The 23,103-nt window shown below is 36.6% G+C and overlaps 2 protein-coding genes across 4 annotated transcripts in view; both read left to right on the plus strand.

The window, feature by feature from the left end:
- Positions 1-747: 747 nt before the first annotated feature.
- Positions 748-15,245, plus strand: LOC107674368 (coiled-coil domain-containing protein 120-like). Of its 3 annotated transcripts, none has more exons than XM_016468329.1 (10): positions 748-900; positions 1,009-1,090; positions 5,138-5,268; positions 5,908-6,024; positions 6,121-6,244; positions 8,593-8,649; positions 9,811-9,952; positions 10,780-10,881; positions 12,000-13,046; positions 14,090-15,245. In XM_016468329.1, the coding sequence occupies exons 2-10, from the start codon at positions 1,039-1,041 to the stop codon at positions 14,193-14,195; spliced, it is 1,878 nt and encodes a 625-aa protein (XP_016323815.1). In that variant the 5' UTR covers positions 748-900; positions 1,009-1,038; the 3' UTR covers positions 14,196-15,245. The 3 variants fall into 3 exon arrangements, with proteins under 3 accessions (XP_016323815.1, XP_016323814.1, XP_016323813.1); XM_016468328.1 differs by lacking the exons at positions 748-900; positions 1,009-1,090 and adding exons at positions 3,554-3,706; positions 3,815-3,896; XM_016468327.1 differs by lacking the exons at positions 748-900; positions 1,009-1,090 and adding exons at positions 3,554-3,698; positions 3,815-3,896.
- Positions 15,246-18,158: 2,913 nt separating this feature from the next.
- The window catches only part of LOC107674359 (ATP-binding cassette sub-family D member 1-like), a 22,984-nt gene continuing 18,039 nt past the window's right edge, over positions 18,159-23,103 (plus strand). The window contains exons 1-4 of the mRNA XM_016468316.1: positions 18,159-20,066; positions 21,785-21,965; positions 22,431-22,573; positions 22,894-23,065. Of these exons, the coding sequence (XP_016323802.1) occupies positions 19,143-20,066; positions 21,785-21,965; positions 22,431-22,573; positions 22,894-23,065 (1,420 nt within the window). The 5' untranslated portion in view covers positions 18,159-19,142. The remainder of the gene's footprint in view (positions 20,067-21,784; positions 21,966-22,430; positions 22,574-22,893; positions 23,066-23,103) is intronic.

Raw genomic sequence — 23,103 nt, forward strand, 5'->3', positions numbered from 1 at the left:
GGTCTTCTCCAGTGTCTCATGTGGTTTGTTTTATGTTTCAGGGCATTGAGTTTGTGAAGCGTTGCGCAGCAGCACAGTGGCTCCCCCTCAGGCCAGTCGCAGTACTGCAGCAACACCCAGCCACAAATCTGCTTCATGGCCACAAGTCCAAACCTCTGCAGTACACATGACTGTTGCCAAAAGGTGAGAAGGTAAGAAACATATGAACTATTTACATGCCTGTCTTGTTTTAATAGACTACAGTTAATTTTGTGCACCCGAGAAATTAAAATAACAAAATAATAAACACTGAGATCTCTTTAATATCTCAATTGTTTCTCATATAAATTGAGATAAATTAATCTTATAGAGACCTCAGTGTCTCAAAACTAAAATACTAAAACTTGCAAAGGTCAGAGATCTTAATATGAACTCCCAACATTTCTCATCAAATTCCTCCAAGACCAAATGATCGGAGCTGCTGCTCATTTAATTTTATAGCTATGTACTCAAAATTGTGTCAAAAATGGTCTTATCTGTATCTAATTTTTATCCTTCTATAGAATTTCTGAGACAAGTTGAAACAAGATACTTACTGGATAACTTGAGAAATCAGTTACATCTACTAAACTTCACATGTCCTGTCAGTTAGATTACGTGCAACTTTGTAGTCAGTCTGATATTCTGTCTTCAAAGCCCTTCCTCTAGATCAGAGCTCTTATGTGTGGAGGGTCTTCTCCAGTGTCTCATGTGGTTTGTTTTATGTTTCAGGGCATTGAGTTTGTGAAGCGTTGCGCAGCAGCACAGTGGCTCCCCCTCAGGCCAGTCGCAGTACTGCAGCAACACCCAGCCACAAATCTGCTTCATGGCCACAAGTCCAAACCTCTGCAGTACACATGACTGTTGCCAAAAGGTGAGAAGGTAAGAAACATATTAACTATTTACATGCCTGTCTTGTTTTAATAGACTCCAGCTGAGTCTGCTGCCTGAATGATTAGTCAGTGTCATGTTTTGTTTGTCTCTGTGTAGGTAAACTTACAATCAGGAGGCAGTGAGGTGATGCGAAAGACGTATGACATGGAGGTCAAAGGTCACCTGATAACAGACCCTGGTGAGCTCCTCCATGTGTCTGTCAGTGTTTGTTTGTTTGTTGATACGAACTTGTCTTTCTACATAAGAACTGTACTTTGTAAATTGTTAAGTCTGACAAGCTTGTGTTTTGTTTTTGTCTATTGTGGCGACCAAATGTCCTCACAGAGATCCCACAAAACCTTAACTGTGGGAACATTTGGGAGGTTTCTGTGAGGAGAACATCGAGAACATCTACCTAAATCTTAGTAAACTGGAAATTGCAGTTTGCATTTGCTGTTTGGTGATGCAAGTGTTGCAAGTGTTGAGGCCAAGAGCTGCCCAGAAAGGGAAGGTTAAGGGTATGTTTTTCATGCCTTTCCCAGTTATGCATGATTACTGGGTAATAATTTTAAAAATTAAAGATTTAGAGAACTACTTAATCTATTTAGGATCTAGTACTTGAAATCAAAATTTTTAAACAAATTATTTTTAAGAAAATCCTGACAGTGGGAAAATAAAGGAACAATTAAAAAAAGATTATTTATTATTATTATTATTATTATTTAATTGCTAATACAAATTAGAACCTGTACACTACAGTTCAAAAGTTTGGGGTCTTTGGGGTCATAATAATAAATTAATACTTTTATTCAACAAGGATGCATTAAATTGTACAAAAGTGACAGTAACAATGTCTAGCGCTGCGTTTACACTGCAAGTCTTAATGCACAGATCCAATCTTTTGACCATATCCGATTTTTTTTGCCCGCCTGTTTACATTCACGGTAACACTTTATTTTAAGGACCTATTCTCGCTATTAACTAGTTGCTTATTAGCATGCATATTACTAGCATATTGGCTGTTTATTAGTACTTATAAAGCACATATTAATGCCTTATTCTTTATTCTAGATCCCTTAATCCGATCCCATACCTAAATTTAACAACTACCTTATTAACTATTAATAAGCAGCAAATTAGGAGATTATTGAGGGAAAAGTCGTAATGGGTCTATTGATTTTCTTTATAATTATAACCTTCTGCATTTTTCAGAGACACCCATCATTCACAGCTTCTTAATGATAGAGCCGCTCCGGTCCATCCAGAGGGCCACCTATCTCATGCAGCCGAGATAATAACTACTTTCTGATGCATTGAGAAGAATAGATCACCACTGGGCGTCGAAGCTGAAAACATTTGGGTTTTTTGGTGTTTATTTAGGTTGCAGACAGGAAACCATGTGAGTTGCAATATTTGTGGTTTTTCGACCTTTCTCCTCATTGTCCGTGCCTCCTTGTTTACAGCTGATCTTAGGAAATGACTCGTTCCCTGGGTGAGTGTTTTTGTGCGTGAGGGTTTCTGCCGGCATTGTTGTTATAGGTCAGTCTGAGCCTTCCATTTCTGTTTTCCGCACTCGTTTCCTGCTTTGTGAGCCACTTCCTGCACGCTGCAGTCCACTTCCTGTCCGGAGTTCCCACAGGCAGTTCTATGTGAATATGAAAGGGGGGAAACACACTGTGAATCACATGTGAATGTGACTTGGGTCAACCAAAGATCTTGAAAGTGAAAATAAACTAAAAATAAAATCTCAAATCTCTTACATATGTTTCTACAATTTAAGCAGTATTATTTTAGTACTATTTATATACTGTCATAGTATTTATGATCATTTTGAATTAGCGTTTTCAGTTATATTCAGTTTTCATTTTAATTTAGTTTTGTTTTGTGTGTTTTTCATTTTATTCGTTCTTGTTTATTTAAATATTTGATTTATCTTTAATTTAGTTTTAGTTCAGTTTTAGTAATTTTAGTACTTTGGCTTATTTCAGTTTGGTAACATTTCGAATTTTCATTTAAGGTTTTACAATTTTTCATCTAATATTTTTATTTTATTTTATTTATTTTAGCTATATTTCAATTAACCTAAACCATTTTTATTAGTTGTAATTTTAGCTAACAGTAGCAGCAATGAACTGAAGGCTCTAAAAACATCTTCTATCTTTAATTTTGTGCACCCGAGAAATTAAAATAACAAAATAATAAACACTGAGATCTCTTTAATATCTCAATTGTTTCTCATATAAATTGAGATAAATTAATCTTATAGAGACCTCAGTGTCTCAAAACTAAAATACTAAAACTTGCAAAGGTCAGAGATCTTAATATGAACTCCCAACATTTCTCATCAAATTCCTCCAAGACCAAATGATCGGAGCTGCTGCTCATTTAATTTTATAGCTATGTACTCAAAATTGTGTCAAAAATGGTCTTATCTGTATCTAATTTTTATCCTTCTATAGAATTTCTGAGACAAGTTGAAACAAGATACTTACTGGATAACTGAGAAATCAGTTACATCTACTAAACCTCACATGTCCTGTCAGTTAGATTAAGTGCAACTTTGTAGTCAGTCTGATATTCTGTCTTCAAAGCCCTTCTCTAGATCAGAGCTCTTATGTGTGGAGGGTCTTCTCCAGTGTCTCATGTGGTTTGTTTTATGTTTCAGGGCATTGAGTTTGTGAAGCGTTGCGCAGCAGCACAGTGGCTCCCCCTCAGGCCAGTCGCAGTACTGCAGCAACACCCAGCCACAAATCTGCTTCATGGCCACAAGTCCAAACCTCTGCAGTACACATGACTGTTGCCAAAAGGTGAGAAGGTAAGAAACATATGAACTATTTACATGCCTGTCTTGTTTTAATAGACTCCAGCTGAGTCTGCTGCCAGAATGATTAGTCAGTGTCATGTTTTGTTTGTCTCTGTGTAGGTAAACTTACAATCAGGAGGCAGTGAGGTGATGCGAAAGACGTATGACATGGAGGTCAAAGGTCACCTGATAACAGACCCTGGTGAGCTCCTCCATGTGTCTGTCAGTGTTTGTTTGTTTGTTGATACGAACTTGTCTTTCTACATAAGAACTGTACTTTGTAAATTGTTAAGTCTGACAAGCTTGTGTTTTGTTTTTGTCTATTGTGGCGACCAAATGTCCTCACAGAGATCCCACAAAACCTTAACTGTGGGAACATTTGGGAGGTTTCTGTGAGGAGAACATCTTTATAAAGAACCTAAATCTTAGTAAACTGGAAATTGCAGTTTGCATTTGCTGTTTGGTGATGCAAGTGTTGCAGAAAAAAAGGCCAAGAGCTGCCCAGAAAGGGAAGGTTAAGGGTATGTTTTTCATGCCTTTCCCAGTTATGCATGATTACTGGGTAATAATTTTAAAAATTAAAGATTTAGAGAACTACTTAATCTATTTAGGATCTAGTACTTGAAATCAAAATTTTTAAACAAATTATTTTTAAGAAAATCCTGACAGTGGGAAAATAAAGGAACAATTAAAAAAAGATTATTTATTATTATTATTATTATTATTTAATTGCTAATACAAATTAGAACCTGTACACTACAGTTCAAAAGTTTGGGGTCAGTAAGAATTTAATAATAAATTAATACTTTTATTCAACAAGGATGCATTAAATTGTACAAAAGTGACAGTAACAATGTCTAGCGCTGCGTTTACACTGCAAGTCTTAATGCACAGATCCAATCTTTTGACCATATCCGATTTTTTTTGCCCGCCTGTTTACATTCACGGTAACACTTTATTTTAAGGACCTATTCTCGCTATTAACTAGTTGCTTATTAGCATGCATATTACTAGCATATTGGCTGTTTATTAGTACTTATAAAGCACATATTAATGCCTTATTCTTTATTCTAGATCCCTTAATCCGATCCCATACCTAAATTTAACAACTACCTTATTAACTATTAATAAGCAGCAAATTAGGAGATTATTGAGGGAAAAGTCGTAGTTAAAAGTGAATTAGTGTTCCCTATTCTAAAGTGTTACCACATTCACTTTAGACACGACTGGTATCCGATATCTGTTTAATTAATTCCCGCCCGTCAGTGATCGCTTAGACTATGCACATGGTAGGTTATTGTTTTTACTATATTTTTGATCAAATAAATGCATTGTTGATGAGCATAAGAAGACCTTTTAAAAAACATCTTACCAACCCCAAACTTCAAAATAAGTGGATTTGTGGTCCTTGCTATGATGTGACATGTGTGTGTTTTTTTACAGAGCTGCAGGCCGTTATGGACAGTAAGCAGCGTGCGGAGCGGATGGTGGAGCTGCAGGAGCGCCGGAGGAGTCTGCAGTCGCTGCTCAGCACTCGAATAGCAGAACTCAAACGTGTGTGTCTGCAGGAGGCGGTCAGTGTCGAAAAAGAAATTTTAATTTAATGAGGTAGTTTCTCAGAACTCGTTCTATTTATAAAGAACTAGAACAAGAAAGCTTGAGACGATAAACTTTGTATTTCTCCATGGTGTCACTGGCGAACCACACAGCGGTGAGCTGCCAGATCATGTGACGCCGCGGAGATGCCGCCACATGCCCAGCTAATCTTTGCTCATACTTGGCTTTTGAAATGCTGGTTTTACACAGTATGTGTTACTTCAGATGTGTGTGCTTTGAGTCATATCATAGAAAAGAGGGGTTGTGATTCTCTTTTGAATTAATGTACATAATGTGACATACTCTAACATTCACAATGCAAAACTTCCTCCCAAGACCATTTATGAATACTTAGCTGAAAAACTAAGCTGCTAACAACGTTACAACCATGACCACATTAACATATGACCAAAAGTTTGTGCACATCAACATCTTTCAATATTCAGCAACTTATCAGAAATGTCATAATTCATTTCACATGCAAAAATGTTAGCCAATCAATTTATATTCATTAATATATAATATTCAACAAAAGTGAATATGTCTGCTTTAAAATATTAAAAATAATAATGAAATCGTTTTAAGGAAAAATATACTTGTTCATGTTTGCTCTTCAGGAATTGACAGGTGAGGTTCCTCATGAATATCCTCTGGAAACTGGAGAGAAACTCCCTCATGTGCGGCGCAGGGCTGGTCTGTCCCGCAGCGGGTCCAAACATAACACCAAAAATGAGGTGTGTGCATTTGAGATGATATGGGTGGCCACTAATTCGATATCGAATACGTGATAGATAAATATCATAAGCTGCTCACTGTTTGTGCTGGTTTAGGAAGAGGACGTCTCTCAGCGCAAGATGAAGAAAACTCTGTTCAGCGGCACCCTCCGCAGGCATGTCGATTCAGAACAGCATCCTCCACACAGCAAACGGACAGTTCATAGAGGATGCCACACAGGTGGGTTTCAAGATTATAAAGATGAACTAAACACCATTTCATGGCCAGAATTTGTGTTTGGGAATATTTGAATTATATATACAGTATACTCTTATACCATTCAGAAGTTTGGGGTCTATGAGATTTTGGAATGTTTTTGAAAGAAGTCTCTTCTGCTCACTAAGGCTGCATGTGTTTATGAAAAATACAGTAAAAACAAATAATGTGAAATGTTTTGACAATTTATGATAAGTACGTTTTATTTGAATATATTTTAAAATGTCATTTATTCCTGTGATCAAAGCTGAATTTTCAGAATCATTACTCCAGTCTTCAGTGTTACATGATCCTTCAGGAATTGCTGCTTAAGAAACATTTCTTATTATTAACGATGTTGAAGTTTATTTGCAATAGAAATCTTTTCTAACATTGGCTACGTTTACATGCACAATTTTTGGTTCAGTTGGACTGAATTCATTCCGATTGATGAATCTGAATGTAGTGTTTACTGTTTACATGAACGCTAAAGAAAGTGATCGGGTTGATGTGCTTGTTTAGCTATGTCACAAGCTTCAAATCGGAATAGATTTTTTTTGACATGTGCACACTGCACATATATAGAGTTTCTCACTGTTTGCACATAATAACCACTCTCCTACACGGTTTATTTATATGTTTTTAACAGCAGAATTAATTTATTAATTTCAGTGGTGGACAGTAACGAAGTAGTTTTCAGGCAAGCATTTTTCAAGTATCTGTACTTTACTGGAGTATTATTAATGGAGTTTTATTTTGAGTAACGTTTACTTTTACTTCACTACATTCCAAAGCATAAGATCGTATTTTTTACTTCACTACATTTCATAAAACGTATACTCCTTATAATATATCACGTGCTCCGAGACGCAGAAGCGGTGTATGATTCATGAACGAACACTATATTAACAAAGATTCTTCACTTATAGTGCTAAACTCATGTGACTTAGTCTTTGGTAAATTACCTGATGAGATTTGGTGGGAGAGACAGGGTGAAGACTGATTTACAGTGGATCAGACCAGTTTAATGTCAGGCTGGCGGTCTGGCTCTGGACCGTGGGAACATTTGAATGTGTTTGCGTGTTTGTGTCTGTGCTGTAAATTTAGAAAAGAGTTTCTTATGTGTGCAAACATGGAAAACAGTCTGCTTTAAATGAGACACGTAAGACGTGATGAAGTGCAACAGGAAGTGTTGAGGAACCAGCCTGTTTCCGGCCATTTTTACTATAATGATGATGCAGGTTCAGTGAAAAATAAACTGTAGCTGTGTGATAAGGACAAACCAGGGTTATTATAGTTAACTAAAACTACAACTAAAACCATAACAAAATGGTAACACTTTACAATAACATTTCATTTGTTAACATTAGTTAAAAGTTGTATCTGTTAACATTAGTTAAGGCACTGTGAACTAGCATGAACATGTGTATTAACTAACATTCACAAAGGTTAATAAATATATTGTTCATTGTTAGTTCATGTTAGTTAATGCATTAACTAATGTTAACAAATGAGACCTTATTAAAGTGTTACCATAAAAAAAACTGTTACTTAAACTTAAACTTAAACTGAAATCAAATATAATATAATACAAAAAACGTAAACTTATTACAGCTAGTTGTTAAGGCAGCATTTCTCATTTTGAATTAGCTTAACTTGATGCACTAAAATAAGTCAAACTAAAACTTAAATAAAATTATTAATAGAGTAAAAACTATATAGACATATGTAAACAAAAACTAATAAAAATGACAAAAACACAACAAAATTACTAAAACAGAAAATATAAAAATAAAAACGGATACATCTGATACTAAAATAACACTATAAAAACTATAGATTTGAATTACTACTAACTCTAACCAAAAAAAAAAATGTTTTGCATTTTTAAAATAATTATTCAAACCCCTTTAAATAATAACAATTATAGTTTACAAATGTTAAAATCGTGAATAAGTATTTCCACAATTGTATATAGAAATTATTTACAAATGAATCATGAATAAAATCATAAATAAATATTTCCCCAATTTTATGAATATTAGTATAAATAAAGAAATTGTTTACAAATTAATCATGAATAAAAATTCTTCACAAAAGCATTGCTTTTAGATTTGAGGACATCCTACAGGAAGATTTAGTCAGATTTAGTGGACTTCCAGGGACAATTTTGTATGTCTAACACATATAATGACATGAACAATGTTACAATATAACAACAACATAACCTTATCCCTTATCAGCAGCATGGAGCCAATACAGTGTGTTTATGTGACTTCATGTAATGTGTGTATCAGTTGAGTTCCATAATGTGTAAATGTTTATGTCCTCAGAAAACACGGTGAAGACAGAGAGCAGCTCCACGTCTGATTCCACCAATCAGGACACTGGTGAGTTATGGGACGGATCATTGCATTACATTGCATGGATGTAATGGTTGCCTAATGGTTAGAGAGTCAGACTTGTAACCCAAAGGTCGCGGGTTTGAGTTTGGGTACCGGCAGTGATTGTAGTTGGGGGGAGTGAATGTACAGAGCTCTCTTCACCTTCAATGCCACGACTGCGGTGAGACCCTTGAGCAAGGCACCGAACCCCCAACTGCTCCCCGGGCATCGCAGGAAAAAAATGGCTGCCCACTGCTCCAGGTGTGTGTTCACTGTGTGTGTGCGTGTGTGTGTGTGTGTTCACTGCTGTATGTGTGCACTTGGATGGGTGAAATGCAGAGCACAAATTCCGAGTATGGGACACCATACTTGGCTACACGTCATGTCACTTTCACTTTCATAATGAATTTGAGAGACCGAGATAAGAAGCACTATTACAATGGCAGGATGAGTTCAGTGGACAGAGAGGGTGAAGAGTCTTCACATCACATCAGTGAGTCAAAAGCCTGTTATTAACACTCACTGACTGAGCTAATCCTCTCCCCATGGCATTTTGATTCTCACACATTCTCTTTCTCTCTCTCGCTCTCTCCTTCTCTCTCAATTTTTGATCAAGAAGTGTTATGTTTTATTGGCATACAGTAAATGTTTTTCATTGATTGTCCTTAGTTCCTGAGGGTGTGGCATTATAACTATGAATTTTGCCATAATCGATACATAACTACCCTATTTTAAAAGCTCTTGTGTATGTTCAGTGGCCCCAAAATCTATTTAGACACTTAAGACATTTAAAAAATGCTAAAAAGTCAAACCAAGTGGCTTTAATTCATAAAGAAATATAGCACAAATATTGCTTGTGCAGCATTTGAGCACAGATCACACTGGCTTCATTTTGTTATTTAATGCAATGAAATTATAAAAAAACGTTTTATTATATACTGTTCAAAAGTTAATCCTTTTAATCAGAAAGAACTCATACAATATTACTGTTTTTATTGTTTTTGATCAAATAAATGCGGCTTTGGTGAGCATAAGAAGCCTCTTTCAAAAAGCTAACCAACCCCAAACCTTTGAACTGTAGTGTGCCTTAAAAGTTTATCTTTGTGAAGTAGAAAGCATGCTTCTGTCTCAACCTCACAAGTCTCTCTCTCTCTCTCTCTCCATCAGAAGATGCCTCTGATGGCCTGTCACCCTCACAGCCCCGGCTGGTCTTGGGGAGCCCAGACAACAGGTTTTCTCGAAAACTCTCCCCAGTGGAGATCTATTACGAGATGAAAACACGCCGCAACTCTGTGGCCAGCTCAGCCAGGTACACACTCAGCACAATTTGCTTTGTTGTTGCTAGGAACAGCTGTTTTTCCACTTAATGGTGAATCGGCATTAATTAGCTTTCCTGGAATCACCTCATTTAGATGAAAACCAGTTGAAGTGGTTTGTAATTAAAACCTGATTCTGGAATAAAGGCTCTGTACCACTCAATGATATTTAGGCAGTAAAGGAATAGTTCACTCAAAAATGAAATTTTGCTGAACATTGACTCACCCTCAGGCTATCTAACATGTAGATGAGTTTGTTTCTTTATCGGAACAGATTTTGAGAAATTTAGCACTACATCACTTGCTCACCAATAGATCCTCTGCAGTGAATGGGTGCCGTCAGAATAAGAGTCCAAACAGCTGATAAAAACATCACAATAATTCACAAGTCATGACTCCTAAAAATGACTTGTAAACTCAATCAGCTGTAGCTAATCACCTTCTCAATGGCACACAAAGCCATTTCACTTTGTGTCTTCATTTCAGGCTGCAACACAACAAAATGTTATTGAATTGCTTGATTATTTTAAAGGGGGTGATTCTTTTCTATACCCACTGTAGATGAGTTTGAGTAAATGTTTAGCAAAAAAGCTAAAAGACATTATTAGCAACTGTAACCACTTCAGCTGTGACTATACTGTAATCATAATGTAGCAATGATTTTTTTAAATTAAAATATTGTTGTTTAAACAAAATAATAAGGCAACAACATTATTTTATCATCAGTTTTATAAAATGGTCACCATATAACAACAATCCAGGTTTGTTAACTGTGTGCTAGATTCATAACAAGAAGGCTAAACTTGTATTTTTCTGCCAGCCCGAGTCACTCTCTTCCAAGAAGTGTGTCGAATCTGGAAGGTAGAAGTGTCCCGGCAACTCCTCTCCTGTCCCGCAATGGAATAACAGGAGTGCACATCAGGTTACAAATGCGCAAAACACACATATAGACACTTGGCTAATGGTTTATATTGTAGTTAAAAGCCCTGAATTGATAATGGCTCAAACATTTTGATTAAATTACTTATTTGTGTATTGAAGTAATGGATGCCTAAGGAGGTTGAGTGTAAAGCCCCATTATTTCCATCTCAATTTAATTACACAGACAGAGCAGCTTGTTGTGCCGCAGTGCAGGGAGATACTGCTATCAGCATGTACTGTGCACTGATACATTGTGTGGCTGTCATTTAATCAGAGCGTCACTTGGGTAGCTTAAAGGGATAGTCCAGCCAAAAATGAAAAGTCTGTCATTATTTACTCACCCTTGTATGCATTTCTTTGATCTGCAGAACACAAAAGATGATATTTGGAAGAATGCTGGTTCCTATCGACTTGCATTGTATTTTTTGTCCAATGGAAGTCAATGGGAACTGAAATTGTTTGGTTACCAGCATTCTTTCAAATATCATCTGTTATGTTCCACAGAACAAAGAAAGTCATACAGGTTTGGAGCAACATGCGGGTGAGTGGACTGTCCCTTTAAATAAGAAATGCAGTTTTGCTGCTTTAATGAAGCTGAATTCTTTGATGAATAGAAAATTCTAAAGAACAGCATTTATTTGAAATTGAAAAACATTTTAAACATTAACATTATAAACTAATTTATTATTAACATTATCATTTCAAACAGTAACATAATGTCTTTAATGTCACTTTTGATCGATTTAATGCATCCTTGCTGAATAAATGTATTAGTTTCTTTCAAAAATAAAAATCTTACTGATTCCAAACTTTTGAACAGTAGTGTATATATTTCCAATGTAAATTAAATGTGCTTGTTTAGCACTTTGTTTTTTACAATTAATATTGTTCTATACAACAAAAAGTGCTCTCTACAAAAACCCAGTAAGCAAGGACAACAATATTACACCTAAAAATACATACAATTAATAAATGTCTTTATTGTCACTTTTGATCAATTGCATTCTTGCTGAAAAAAATATTAATTGATAAAATTTTAAATTTAATAAAAAAAAAAAAAAAGTAAAATAAATAAAAAATGGTAGTGTATGTATTTTAATGTCTTGTTTATTTGTGTAGGTCAGAATCCTCTAGCGGCACTGCTGCTGTGAAGCAGTGGTCAGACAATCCCGAGGCGTCCCATCAGGTGCCTCTGCAGTCTCAGGACGGGTCGTCCTCAGGGTCCTATGAGCAAGGGCACAGGCGTAGCAATAGCTCCGAGACGTTACTCGACCGGCACGGCACCTCAGCGGAGGACGGAGGTCAAAGGTCAGCCATGCCTGTACGGAACGGCCCATACAAGAGCTCGGAAGCCATCATGGACACGACTTTAAAACAGGCGCAACGGAGCAGCCCCGAACGGCAGGTAAACGGGCACACCGAACTGGGCCGCGTTCGCTCGGCTGCGGGAGGTCGAGGAACGAACGGAGGTGGCGGTTACAGTGAGATCCTCATGGATTATGTGTGGGGGAAGCAGCAGAAGATGCAAGCTCAGCAACAGCAAAGACTGCAGGTGCAAAGTAATGCAAAAACCCGGCCGTGGGCCGACGGTCCCAGTGCTCCACCGCTTCCTTACAGGAACGGCTTTGCCCAATCTCAGCAGCTTATCCTAGGCAACGGCCCTCCGGCCTACAGCCCTCTAATGCTGAGAGGGAAACCCGGCGAGCCACGGAGAGTCAAAGTGTCACGCACCAAATCCTGCGGCCCGTTCGTTCCCTTACAGCAGCACCAGCAAGAGTCCATCCTGCTCTCTGCCTACACCGAAACCAACACCTCCAATGGTACCGCCACACATAACCAGCAGATCGACCACCCCCACAGGCCACCTCATTACCCTCTTGACTCCTCCGCACCCACGACCCCCAACGACCCCACGCGCAGCCTGCACAAGGCCCTGGCACTGGAGGGTTTGAGAGACTGGTATCTGCGGAATGCGCTGGGACAGATGGCCAATGGAGGGAAGGGCAAAGAGGGGACGCAGACTCAGCGCAGGCGTACCACGTCCTCTCTGCACAACTCACACCCCCATCCTCCACTCAAACACCAGCCACAGTCCTTCCAAACAGACACGTCCTATCCACACATCCCCCAGTCAGCCACATTTCATGGACACCCTCTACACGGCAGGTAATTGCAGACTGAATAAAAACATACATTCATCAAGACACATTTATAAAGAAGCCCTTGTTGCAGTAAAAAATGTTATTACTAAATAAATATAAATGCAATATATATATAAAAATTAATGCATTAGGTATTATACATACTAATGCATTTCACATTTTAAGTTGTACAAATTAATAATTTATTGAATGAATTTTCATTACAATATTTTGAAAGAAGAATAATAATAATAATAATAATAATATATTTTGAATGAACAATAGTATGTTTCTAAATTAATCTTTTAATTATTTTATATTGAAATATTTGAAATATTATTTTGAAATAATATTTAAATGGAAAAAAAGCTATTTTAATACATTTTTTATGTAATTGAATCCTTTGATGGCTCCTGTTCTCAGTGTCATGTGATCCTTGAACAAGAAACAACAATGAAAAATAGTATATTTTTAAATGAACATTAAATAAATATTTTAAATCGTTTATATTTATTATATACACTACCATTCAAAAGTATGTGGTTGGTAATATTTTTAGATGTTTTTTCAAAAAGTCTTTTATGCTCAATAAGGCTGCATTTATTTGATCAAAAATAGAGTAAAACATTGTAAAATATAGGTAATGTTGTGAGATATTATTGTAATTTAATAAAACTATTTTCTATTTGAATACATTTTAAAATGTAATTTATTCCTGTGATGCAAAGCTGAATTGTCACATGATCTTTCAGAAATCATTCTAATATGCTGATTTGCTGCTTAAGAAACATTTATTATTATAATTTTTAATAACAGTTGAGCTTTGTAATATTTTTGTGATAATTGATACATTTTTTTCCTGGATTATTTGATGAATAGAATGTTCAAAAGAACAGCATTTATAGTCTTTGGTGTCACTTTTGATCAATTTAATACATCTTTGCTAAAAAAAAAAAAAACTTAATGACCCCAAACATTTATGTTATATGTATTTTATATATAGTTCCTTTTCTTAGATATTACCTATCATATCTGATTTTGTCGCCTCTTCTTTCTCATCACTTATAGGTCGATGGAGCTTTCTTTGTACCAAGATACCTTTTCATCTAAAATGCAGGACATGACACTTAAAGAGAGCAGTAATGACAGACCCACGCCAGGCACGCTGGTCTGACGCGCAAACAAAAAATAGACACAAACACAAAGAGACTACAGCAAACACCAGCTTACGTGTGTATGGAATGGCAGACTGAGAGAATGCCATAATGGACTATCAAAGAGACTTTTTGCTTCCTTTCAGTGGTTAGAATTGAATAATTCTGACAGAAATCAGTCTGACATCCTTGTTATACTAACATATGCTAAGCTACCACTGACATGGGACAAATACTCGTACTCAAGACCCTTTTCAGCATGAAATCAAGCTGTCTTCTTGTTTCAGATCATCTCTGGGTTCCTGCAGACTTCTTATGTAGTTTCCCTTTTAATCAGCAAAAGTAGTAGCAAGCTCTGGCAAAAGAGACAATATGTCAGCACATTCCTATCAGTGTACAATGTGAGTTCATTCTATCACACTATTTCCTTGATATGGATTTGTCACAAAATATATACAAAGAGTTTTAGTTGTTCATGAGAATCCACGAGACCTTCCAAAAGCCGTACTGGACATTTTAAGGCCCTCTGAAAAACGAATCAGGATCTTCTCAATGTTTTTATGGAAATATTTCTATGCAAATTACAATCAAGAAGACTGTGTTTAGACAAAATTAATCATTTGAGTTTTGGTTTTGTCATTCTGAGTAGCAATTTTAAAATATGTAGGAGAAAAAAACTAGCCAAATCTTAAACTCTGATGGACTGTTATAGAGTCAGGGACTCACAGTATTTCATGAAATGTACAATTCCGTTAGTATCTTTATTACTAATCATAACGTGGAGGAATATAAATGTGCTCTTTCAGGACGATGACTTTAAGAATGGCACAAAGGTCGCTGTGCAGCTCCAACAACATCTTTATCTGTATCACTCGTATTTATGATGCTTTCTATTTCCTCAGGCTGTAATTGTATACCAGTATTAATATCCACAATCACTGAGAAAACAGAGAAATTCACAGGTAGAATAAAGGATAAATGACATTTGATGTATTTAAAAATTGAATTTTTTGATATAAAAATTAAACCAGAATGAAAGATTGAATTTCATGAAATCTGTCAAAAACAAATTTCACTCCAAAATCACAAGAAAAATGATATTTTAAAACAATTGTTTTAGGTCTATATTAAGATTTGCATTAAAAAAAAGAAGAAAAAAAAGAAATCGGTACCTGAATAAAGATTTGCATTATGACATTTTCATGACAAGAAAATGCACTTTCTCATTACTGTAATAGAAGAAAATAATCATATTATTTATGGATTTAAGGATCATCATAGTACTTATTTTGCTGGATTTGTGCTGATTTAAAAAAAGAATCCTTTCTGGACAGGATGAATTTTAATTACTGTAATAAAAATATAATGTGCATGATCACTAAAAATAATGAGAAATATAAAGACACTCAAAAGCAAAACAACCGGATGCATTATGATAATGAGAACTGAGAGGGAAAGGTGCTTAGTGGTCATGAAAATCATGTCACAATGCAAAATAATAATAATAGGTTTTTAAAAAATAGGCTTCATTTTATTTAGGGAGAAGATTATTTTAAAAATACTGAGAAAAAAAATATAATCTTATTTTTATTTCGATTTTGGGGTCGAAATATCACTCTTACTTGTGTCCTCTTCCTAAAACTATCAGGAGTTTATAGAAACGACCTCTAGGAGGAGCCCCATGATCTGTTTTGAGGGGGTTCTGGAGCCATTGAAATCAGCAGCATCCACTACAGATGCCAGGTGCAGTGCTTGTGGCAAGAATCACCAGTTTCTTGTGTATAGCGCCTTAATTGCAATTGTTCATTGTTTTTCCTATCGGATTGACTGCAGATGTCAATATTTACTGTATCTCTCAGTAATTAGATTGCATGAAATGAAAAGGATTAATTAACCAAATTAGGACCTTGCCAAGACTAGTAATTTTCCTGCACCCTCCTTTAGAATTTATTTGAATTGTGATACTCAGAATGTGGCGTTGCCTACTAATGATGCCAACCTTGACCATTGTGCCTAGCAAATATGGCGGAGAAGACTTGCAGAAACAATGACTTATCACTATGTGTATTTTTCACAGCCGGTCTAAATAAAGAATTAGGCTTCTGCTTATAAACTATAGATTTTATTCTCTCTTTATGACTGAAAAAAAACAAAACAAAACAGGCATTTGGATTGCTGGCTAATCCACTCTAAATAATAGATGTAGTCTGCTATGTTTCTTAGTGTTAGTACTCCCTTCTGAAAAAAAACTTGATGTACCAATGCATGCGGGTATCTGTTCGTCGTTATTCCTTCTCTATTGTTCCTTGATTTTATTTGTTATCATTATGTAGGCATCTTGATGTAGGTCTTGAAAAGCTTCTACAAGTCAAATACCTTCACCACGAATATATCTGTAGAATATAACGCTGAGAGTTGAACTTACTGAAGCAATCCAAACTTTCTCAGATACTTTGTCACCAAATGCTGCCGTGCTTGTCTCAGGACTACACTGAAAGCTGCTTTGATTGTGGTCTGTCCATTTGAATCAACACCACTGATGCATGGAAGTGTCACTAATAGAAATACCATTTTTTCTTTCCTTTATCTTTTTTTTTTAATAAACACAGACTTTAACACAAGAGACCCGTGAGAAAGTTGCCGAATGTTTATGATGCTTGTAAAACCTTGCTGAGGACATTTTAGGTCACCTATGTCAAATGTTTTGAAAGATCATATTACACTTGCGTGAAATACGATTATTTCTGTTGAAAACAAAGATCTAAAGGACGATGAATATGAAGGATAACAGCCTTTTATTTTTGATTAAAGACTTAATAACTGTTGATTTAAACTGAAGGCAAATAAAATCAATGAAGTTTGTTATATCTGTTTTACTTCTACATCATGGTACCAAATGCTAACACTTTTTGAAGATGTTCCCTCCATGTTGTGGACACTATTGAAGATTGTATTTCCCCAGTAACCATTTTAAAATTCCTTTTCCAAAAACTCTTTAATTGCTATTTCCTGCTCATGTTTTATCACTTTCGGAAGAAACCTTTCCAGCTGTATATGGGCTAATTTGCTGTTTTCTCTTTGGTTTTCAACATTTTATATCGCTATTGGAAAAAAAAATCAAATGAATAACCAAGACTGTACAAAGTGTCTTTTTAATAAAGTGTTTTTGGTCATATGTAGTCATCTGTGTTATTTAACATGGCCTACATGAGGTCTAGTTTATTCAGCTCATGAAAGAAATGATTTAATAAACTGAAAAAAAAGAAGCAAAAACCAGCCTAAACTGGTTGGCTGGTTTAAGCTGGAAGTAGCTGGTTTTAGCTGGTCTCCCAGCCTGACTAAGCTGGGTTTAGCTGGTTGGCCAGCTGGTCTCCAAGCCTGACCAGCTAAAGAAGTAGCTAAAACCAGCCTGCTGACCAGCTAAAACAAGGCTGAACAACCAGCCAACCAGTTTAGGCTGGTTTTAGCGGGGTTTTATTCTCAGCAGGGTTACGTTTCAATGCTTCTTGATAACTTAAATGTACCAGTTGAGTAAGTATTACCATAATTTACTGATATTGTATTACAAGGGGCGTATTTTGACAAGGGGTTTGGTTTTGGCATCATGGGGACATAATTTAATTGTTTGATCAAAATTATTGCTTGGTACAATTTAGTGGCTGGACATTGGTAGGGACATTAGCGTCCCTACTAATTCTGATGTATTATGTAATATCACATTAATAGATGTTTTTTTTTCTGCATAATTACCAGCTTTGGTGATGTATCATCTGTCCTGCAGTCATGCCAAAGCTATTGGAACTGAATTATAGACCGATATCATACAACATATCTTGCCACAGTAAAACTAAAAGCGCCAATAATAGTGAAAAACGCCAGTGATGATAACAACAACAGTCGTGTGTGACTTTTGTAATATGTGGCGTGACTGAGTAATGTCCGTGTTTACTCCACCTATCGGCGCAGTTTACTGTGATTCTACCGCCGGAGCTCCGGTGAGGCTGATGGATTTACGCCCGGACTCAAACACACACCGGCGGCTTTAATTCTGCACTCGGACCGTTTAATGAGCTAAATGACAGAGACTGCATGTGCTCGTCACGATGAGGGTCTGTCATATTTCCGATCTGCTGTGAAAATGACCTTTACGTGGATCAAAACAGACGGAAAGTTGGACGGAGGAAGTTGAAGTAAAGCGAATAACGTTATATTAGCCAGCGGCGCTAGCACCGCGTCTCAAACGACACTTATTTGATATTTACATGCTGTCCGATTCAATATAGTGGAGATGTAAACGTGTAAATAGTGTTTTATATAGTTTGTGTGTCACCCCGCTGTTTGTTTTTAGTAACGTTACTCTTGAGTTTATTAGCTTGCTAGCTGTCATTTGAACTACCTCTGAAGCCAGGACATGTTGTTTGCCAGTTTATTTACACTTAAAGTATATTTTACGTTAGTTTACTTGCAACATATTAACATTTAACTTATCGTATAAACAAACAACATTTCCCACTGCAGTCGTTCAGAGGAGATCTGTCATAACACAAGTGTCAACTGTCTCTGATGCTTCTTAAACTCCTTAGCAGAAACAAATATAGACTGTTGACATGCAGTTAACGTTAGAGTTTAAAGGCCTTCATGTGTATGGCTGGGATTGCTTGTTAGAATGAGAAATATTTGAGTTGGTTTCTCTTCTGAAACTTTGGAGGAGACACTTGTTTGTGAGATTGCAGTGTCCTAATAACAAAATTACATACAACTCTCCACTTTTCTCTATTTAATCTCATTGCTGTCTCTGAAACCTTTGAGGTTTCCAATAGAACGTCTTCGACATGCTGTCAGTTTGCTGAAATCGCATTTCTATTAGTTTACATGAATAGACATCCGTATAGCTGTGTACTTTAGCAACCTGCTTTTCAATAACCTTCATTTTGAATGATCTCAGTATCGATAAGCTACAAAGAAAAATGTCTGTGTACTCAAAACTGCCCTCTGAGCTGAAGAAACCCCTTGTGAGAAACACCATTCTCCTTCTAGTTGCGTTATATGGTGCGAAGAAATTTTCCCCTTATGTATATGGCAAGCTCAAAGGAAGGACTTGTAAACAGGTTAAGGCCACAGACCCAGTTACCTCTAATGGAGAACCTCAAGAAGTGGAAGCCGCAAAGAAAAAGAAAAGCTCCCCGGCTGTGAACCGTGAATTCTTCGAGAGGTTGATTCATCTCTTGAAAATCCTCTTTCCTCGGCTTTTCTGCAAAGAACTCGGCCTGCTCGGTTTCCACTCTCTAGCCCTCATTTCACGCACCTTTCTCTCCATCTATGTAGCCAATTTGGATGGGCAAATAGTGAAAACCATTGTGAAGAAAGACCCCAGGGCGTTTGTGGTTGAGTTAACCAAATGGCTGCTCATTGCCATTCCCGCCACGTTTGTGAACAGTGCCATCCGTTACCTGGAGGGTCAGCTGACCCTCGCCTTTCGCACCCGGTTGGTCACCCACGCCTACATGATGTATTTCAGTGATCAGACGTATTACCGTGTCAGCAACATGGACGGCCGGCTGGCGAACCCTGATCAGTCCTTGACCGAAGATGTGGTGATGTTCGCTGCCTCTGTGGCTCACCTGTACTCGAACCTGACCAAGCCTATCCTAGATGTAGTGGTGACCTGTTACACTCTCATTAAAACCGCCGAGTCGAAAGGTGCCAACACCACATGGCCCTCCATCATAGCTGGCATTGTGGTGGCACTTACTGCCAAGATTCTGAGAGCGTTCTCGCCCCGCTTTGGTAAGCTGGTGGCCGAGGAAGCCAAGAGGAAAGGCGACCTGAGATACATGCATTCACGCATAATCGCCAATTCAGAGGAGATCGCCTTCTATGGAGGACATAAGGTAAGAGAATAGCCTCTTGGGTTAGTTTTCTGTCACCATTTAGGCTACTCACCCTCATGTCTTTCCAAATGTGTATGACTTTGGAACACAAAAGGAGATGTTTAACAGCATGTTCACCTTGCTCTTTTTCATACCATGAAAACAGTGTCCAGCAGCGATCAAAAAGTGAAGTTGCTCAGTGAATACATTTCAATCTGCTTCTCACAAAATGCTATTTTATAGCTTAAAAAGATTTGAAATATATAACACAATTTTTGTGGTGCTTTCTTGATTTTCAAACTGGGGGCCTAAATAAAAAATAAAGTTACAAATATTTTATTATTATTTGTATTATTTGTATTATTTGTATTTAATAATAAATATGATTTAATTTATTATTATTTAATGTGTTATTTTATTTATATATTTGTATTTATTTGATGTTAATATAAAATATTATTAAATGTTAATGCAATCAATTTATTTTTAACAAATTTAATTAATGTAATATTGTCTTATACAACATATGTAATTATATTATATATTATATTGTTATTTTAATATAATTGGCTTGCTTGCTGGGGTTTTGTAGAGCACTATTTGTTGTATAGAATAATTAATTGTAAAAATTGTTAAACAAACACAAGATGCATTTCTAGTTTTAATCACTTTTTTTTTACCTTATTTCACTGACAATATAAAAACGAATTATTTAATTTTGTAAATATATACACTAGCGTTCAAAAGTTTGGGGTCAGTAAGATTTTCGTTTTTGAAAGATAAAAAAATAATTATTTGAAAAATAATGTTACAGAAGATTTCTATTTCAAACAAATGCTTTTCTTTTGACCTTTCTATTTATCAAAGAATCCTAAAAAATGTAGCAAAGATTTCACAAAAATATTAAACGGCATGACCGTTTTCAAAAAATTAAAATTCAGCATTGCATCACAGGAATAAATTACATTTTGAAATATATTCAAATAGAGATCTGTTCTTTTAAATTGTAATAATATTTCACAATATTACACTTTTTTTTAATTGTATTTTTAATCAAATAAATGCAGCCTTGGTGAGCTGAAGAGAATATATGTTTTAAAAAAGAGATCGCTTGCAAGAAGATATTTAGATCATAAGTAGAGATCATCATTAGTTTAAAAACCCTTGCTTTATCCTTTTTTGTGTTCTATGGATACTGTAGCTTTGGGGGTGAGGGTGAGTAAATGATGATAGAAATTTTATTTATGGGTGAATTATCCCTTTAAAACAGGTGTTTGAGGTCATTTTGTTCATGTGTCCCAATGACAAATCAAATGTCCCTGCTGAACAAACAATGCCCCATCCCTGCAATGGGAAATGTTCCCGAACTTCACGGTCATATGGCCAGGGAAAGTGTTCTTAGAGAGAGGTCATGTGACGTGTCTGAATACAAAGAAGGCCCTGGAATTGGGGCAAAAGTCTGCATTCGCCTCTCTGACCCGAGGCTCGCACTCACACACATTGCACTTAACTCATTTAACTTCTTAACCTTCATGATTATTTTAATATGCTCTGATTTGATGCTTAAAAATTTATATTTCCTATTAGTACAAAAAAGATGATTGGACACTTTATTATTGGAAACTAATCTGCGTGTGAGCTTGCGTGTTCCTCAGTTTGATGTTATCTTGTTGCCTTTGTATCTGTGTGTATGGGTGTCTGCGTGTGTGTTTGCGCGCCTTTGTCTGTGCCCTGCGCAGATCGAGATGTTGCAGCTGCAGCAGAGCTACACCTCGCTGTCCAAGCAGATTAACCTGATCCTGTTCAAGAGGCTTTGGTATGTCATGCTGGAACAGTTCCTGATGAAATATCTCTGGAGCGCATCGGGCCTGGTCATGGTCGCCGTGCCCATCATCACTGCCACCGGATACTCTAAATATGGTATGGATTCAATTATGATTATCTGTAGTTTCTGTTCTCTTCTCTGTGTCTGTGGCTCCAGATGTTTTGGCTCTGTGAATTCAAAACTTCCTTGAACATCCTTGAGCATGTGTTGATATGGTGTTCTTAAAGGTGACAGTTAGTTTTTTTTGTACTGTACCTGATGTTCACTTCTATAATAGCATTCAAAGTTTGGGGTTGGTAAGATTATAATTTTTTTTTTTTAAAGAAAGAAGTCTCTTATACTCACCAAGGCTGCATTTATTTGGTAAAAAAAATACTGTAAAAACAGTAATATTTGAGAAATATTTGTACAATTTACAATGACTGTTTTCTATTTTAATATATTTTAAAATGTAATTTATTCCTGTGATGCAAAGCTGAATTTTCAGCATCATTACGCCAGTCTTCTCTTTCATCATTTGATATTTTTCTCATAGTCTTGTTCTTGTGACGTCCATTCAGATTCAGAGGATGCAAAACAGGCAGCCCTGGTGATGAAGGAGGAGGACTTGGTGAGTGAACGCACACAGGCCTTCACCACGGCCCGGAACCTTCTGAACGCTGCAGCTGATGCGGTGGAGAGGATCATGATCTCCTACAAAGAGGTGACATGCATTTCACCTAATAACATTTCAAAAAGCACTTTCAAATCTAGATTAAGCAGTAAAAAATAGTTCTAAACAAACACTATAATTGATGTTTAGGGGACGATAAATCTGAAATTGTCTACAGTACAAAACCAATGTGCCTCAGTTGATCATCTATCATCTTTTTGTCATGTAAATCTAGCACACCTAAAAACATTGTGCATTCAACTCCAAATAAATAATTTCCTGCCTCCAGACTAGTTGTTTCAGTCAAAAGCTGTTGCTTATGCAGGGTTTCATGTGTGAAAATGACTAAAAAGTACTCCGTCATCTCACAGGTCACAGAGCTGGCTGGATATACGGCTCGTGTGTATGAGATGTTTGAGGTGTTTGAGGATGTGCATGCTGGGATGTATCGCCGTTCGGCCTCAGAGGTGAAGTCAGAGGAGACAGGGGCGGCTCGGAAGATAAAACATGGCATGAGAGTGGAGGGACCACTCCAGATCAGAGGTTTGATCAACTTCAGTTGCATATATAGCTATGACTGA

This window comes from Sinocyclocheilus anshuiensis, unplaced genomic scaffold (genome assembly GCF_001515605.1).
Source record: "Sinocyclocheilus anshuiensis isolate Anshui unplaced genomic scaffold, SAMN03320099.WGS_v1.1 scaffold188, whole genome shotgun sequence".
NCBI lineage: Eukaryota > Metazoa > Chordata > Actinopteri > Cypriniformes > Cyprinidae > Sinocyclocheilus > Sinocyclocheilus anshuiensis.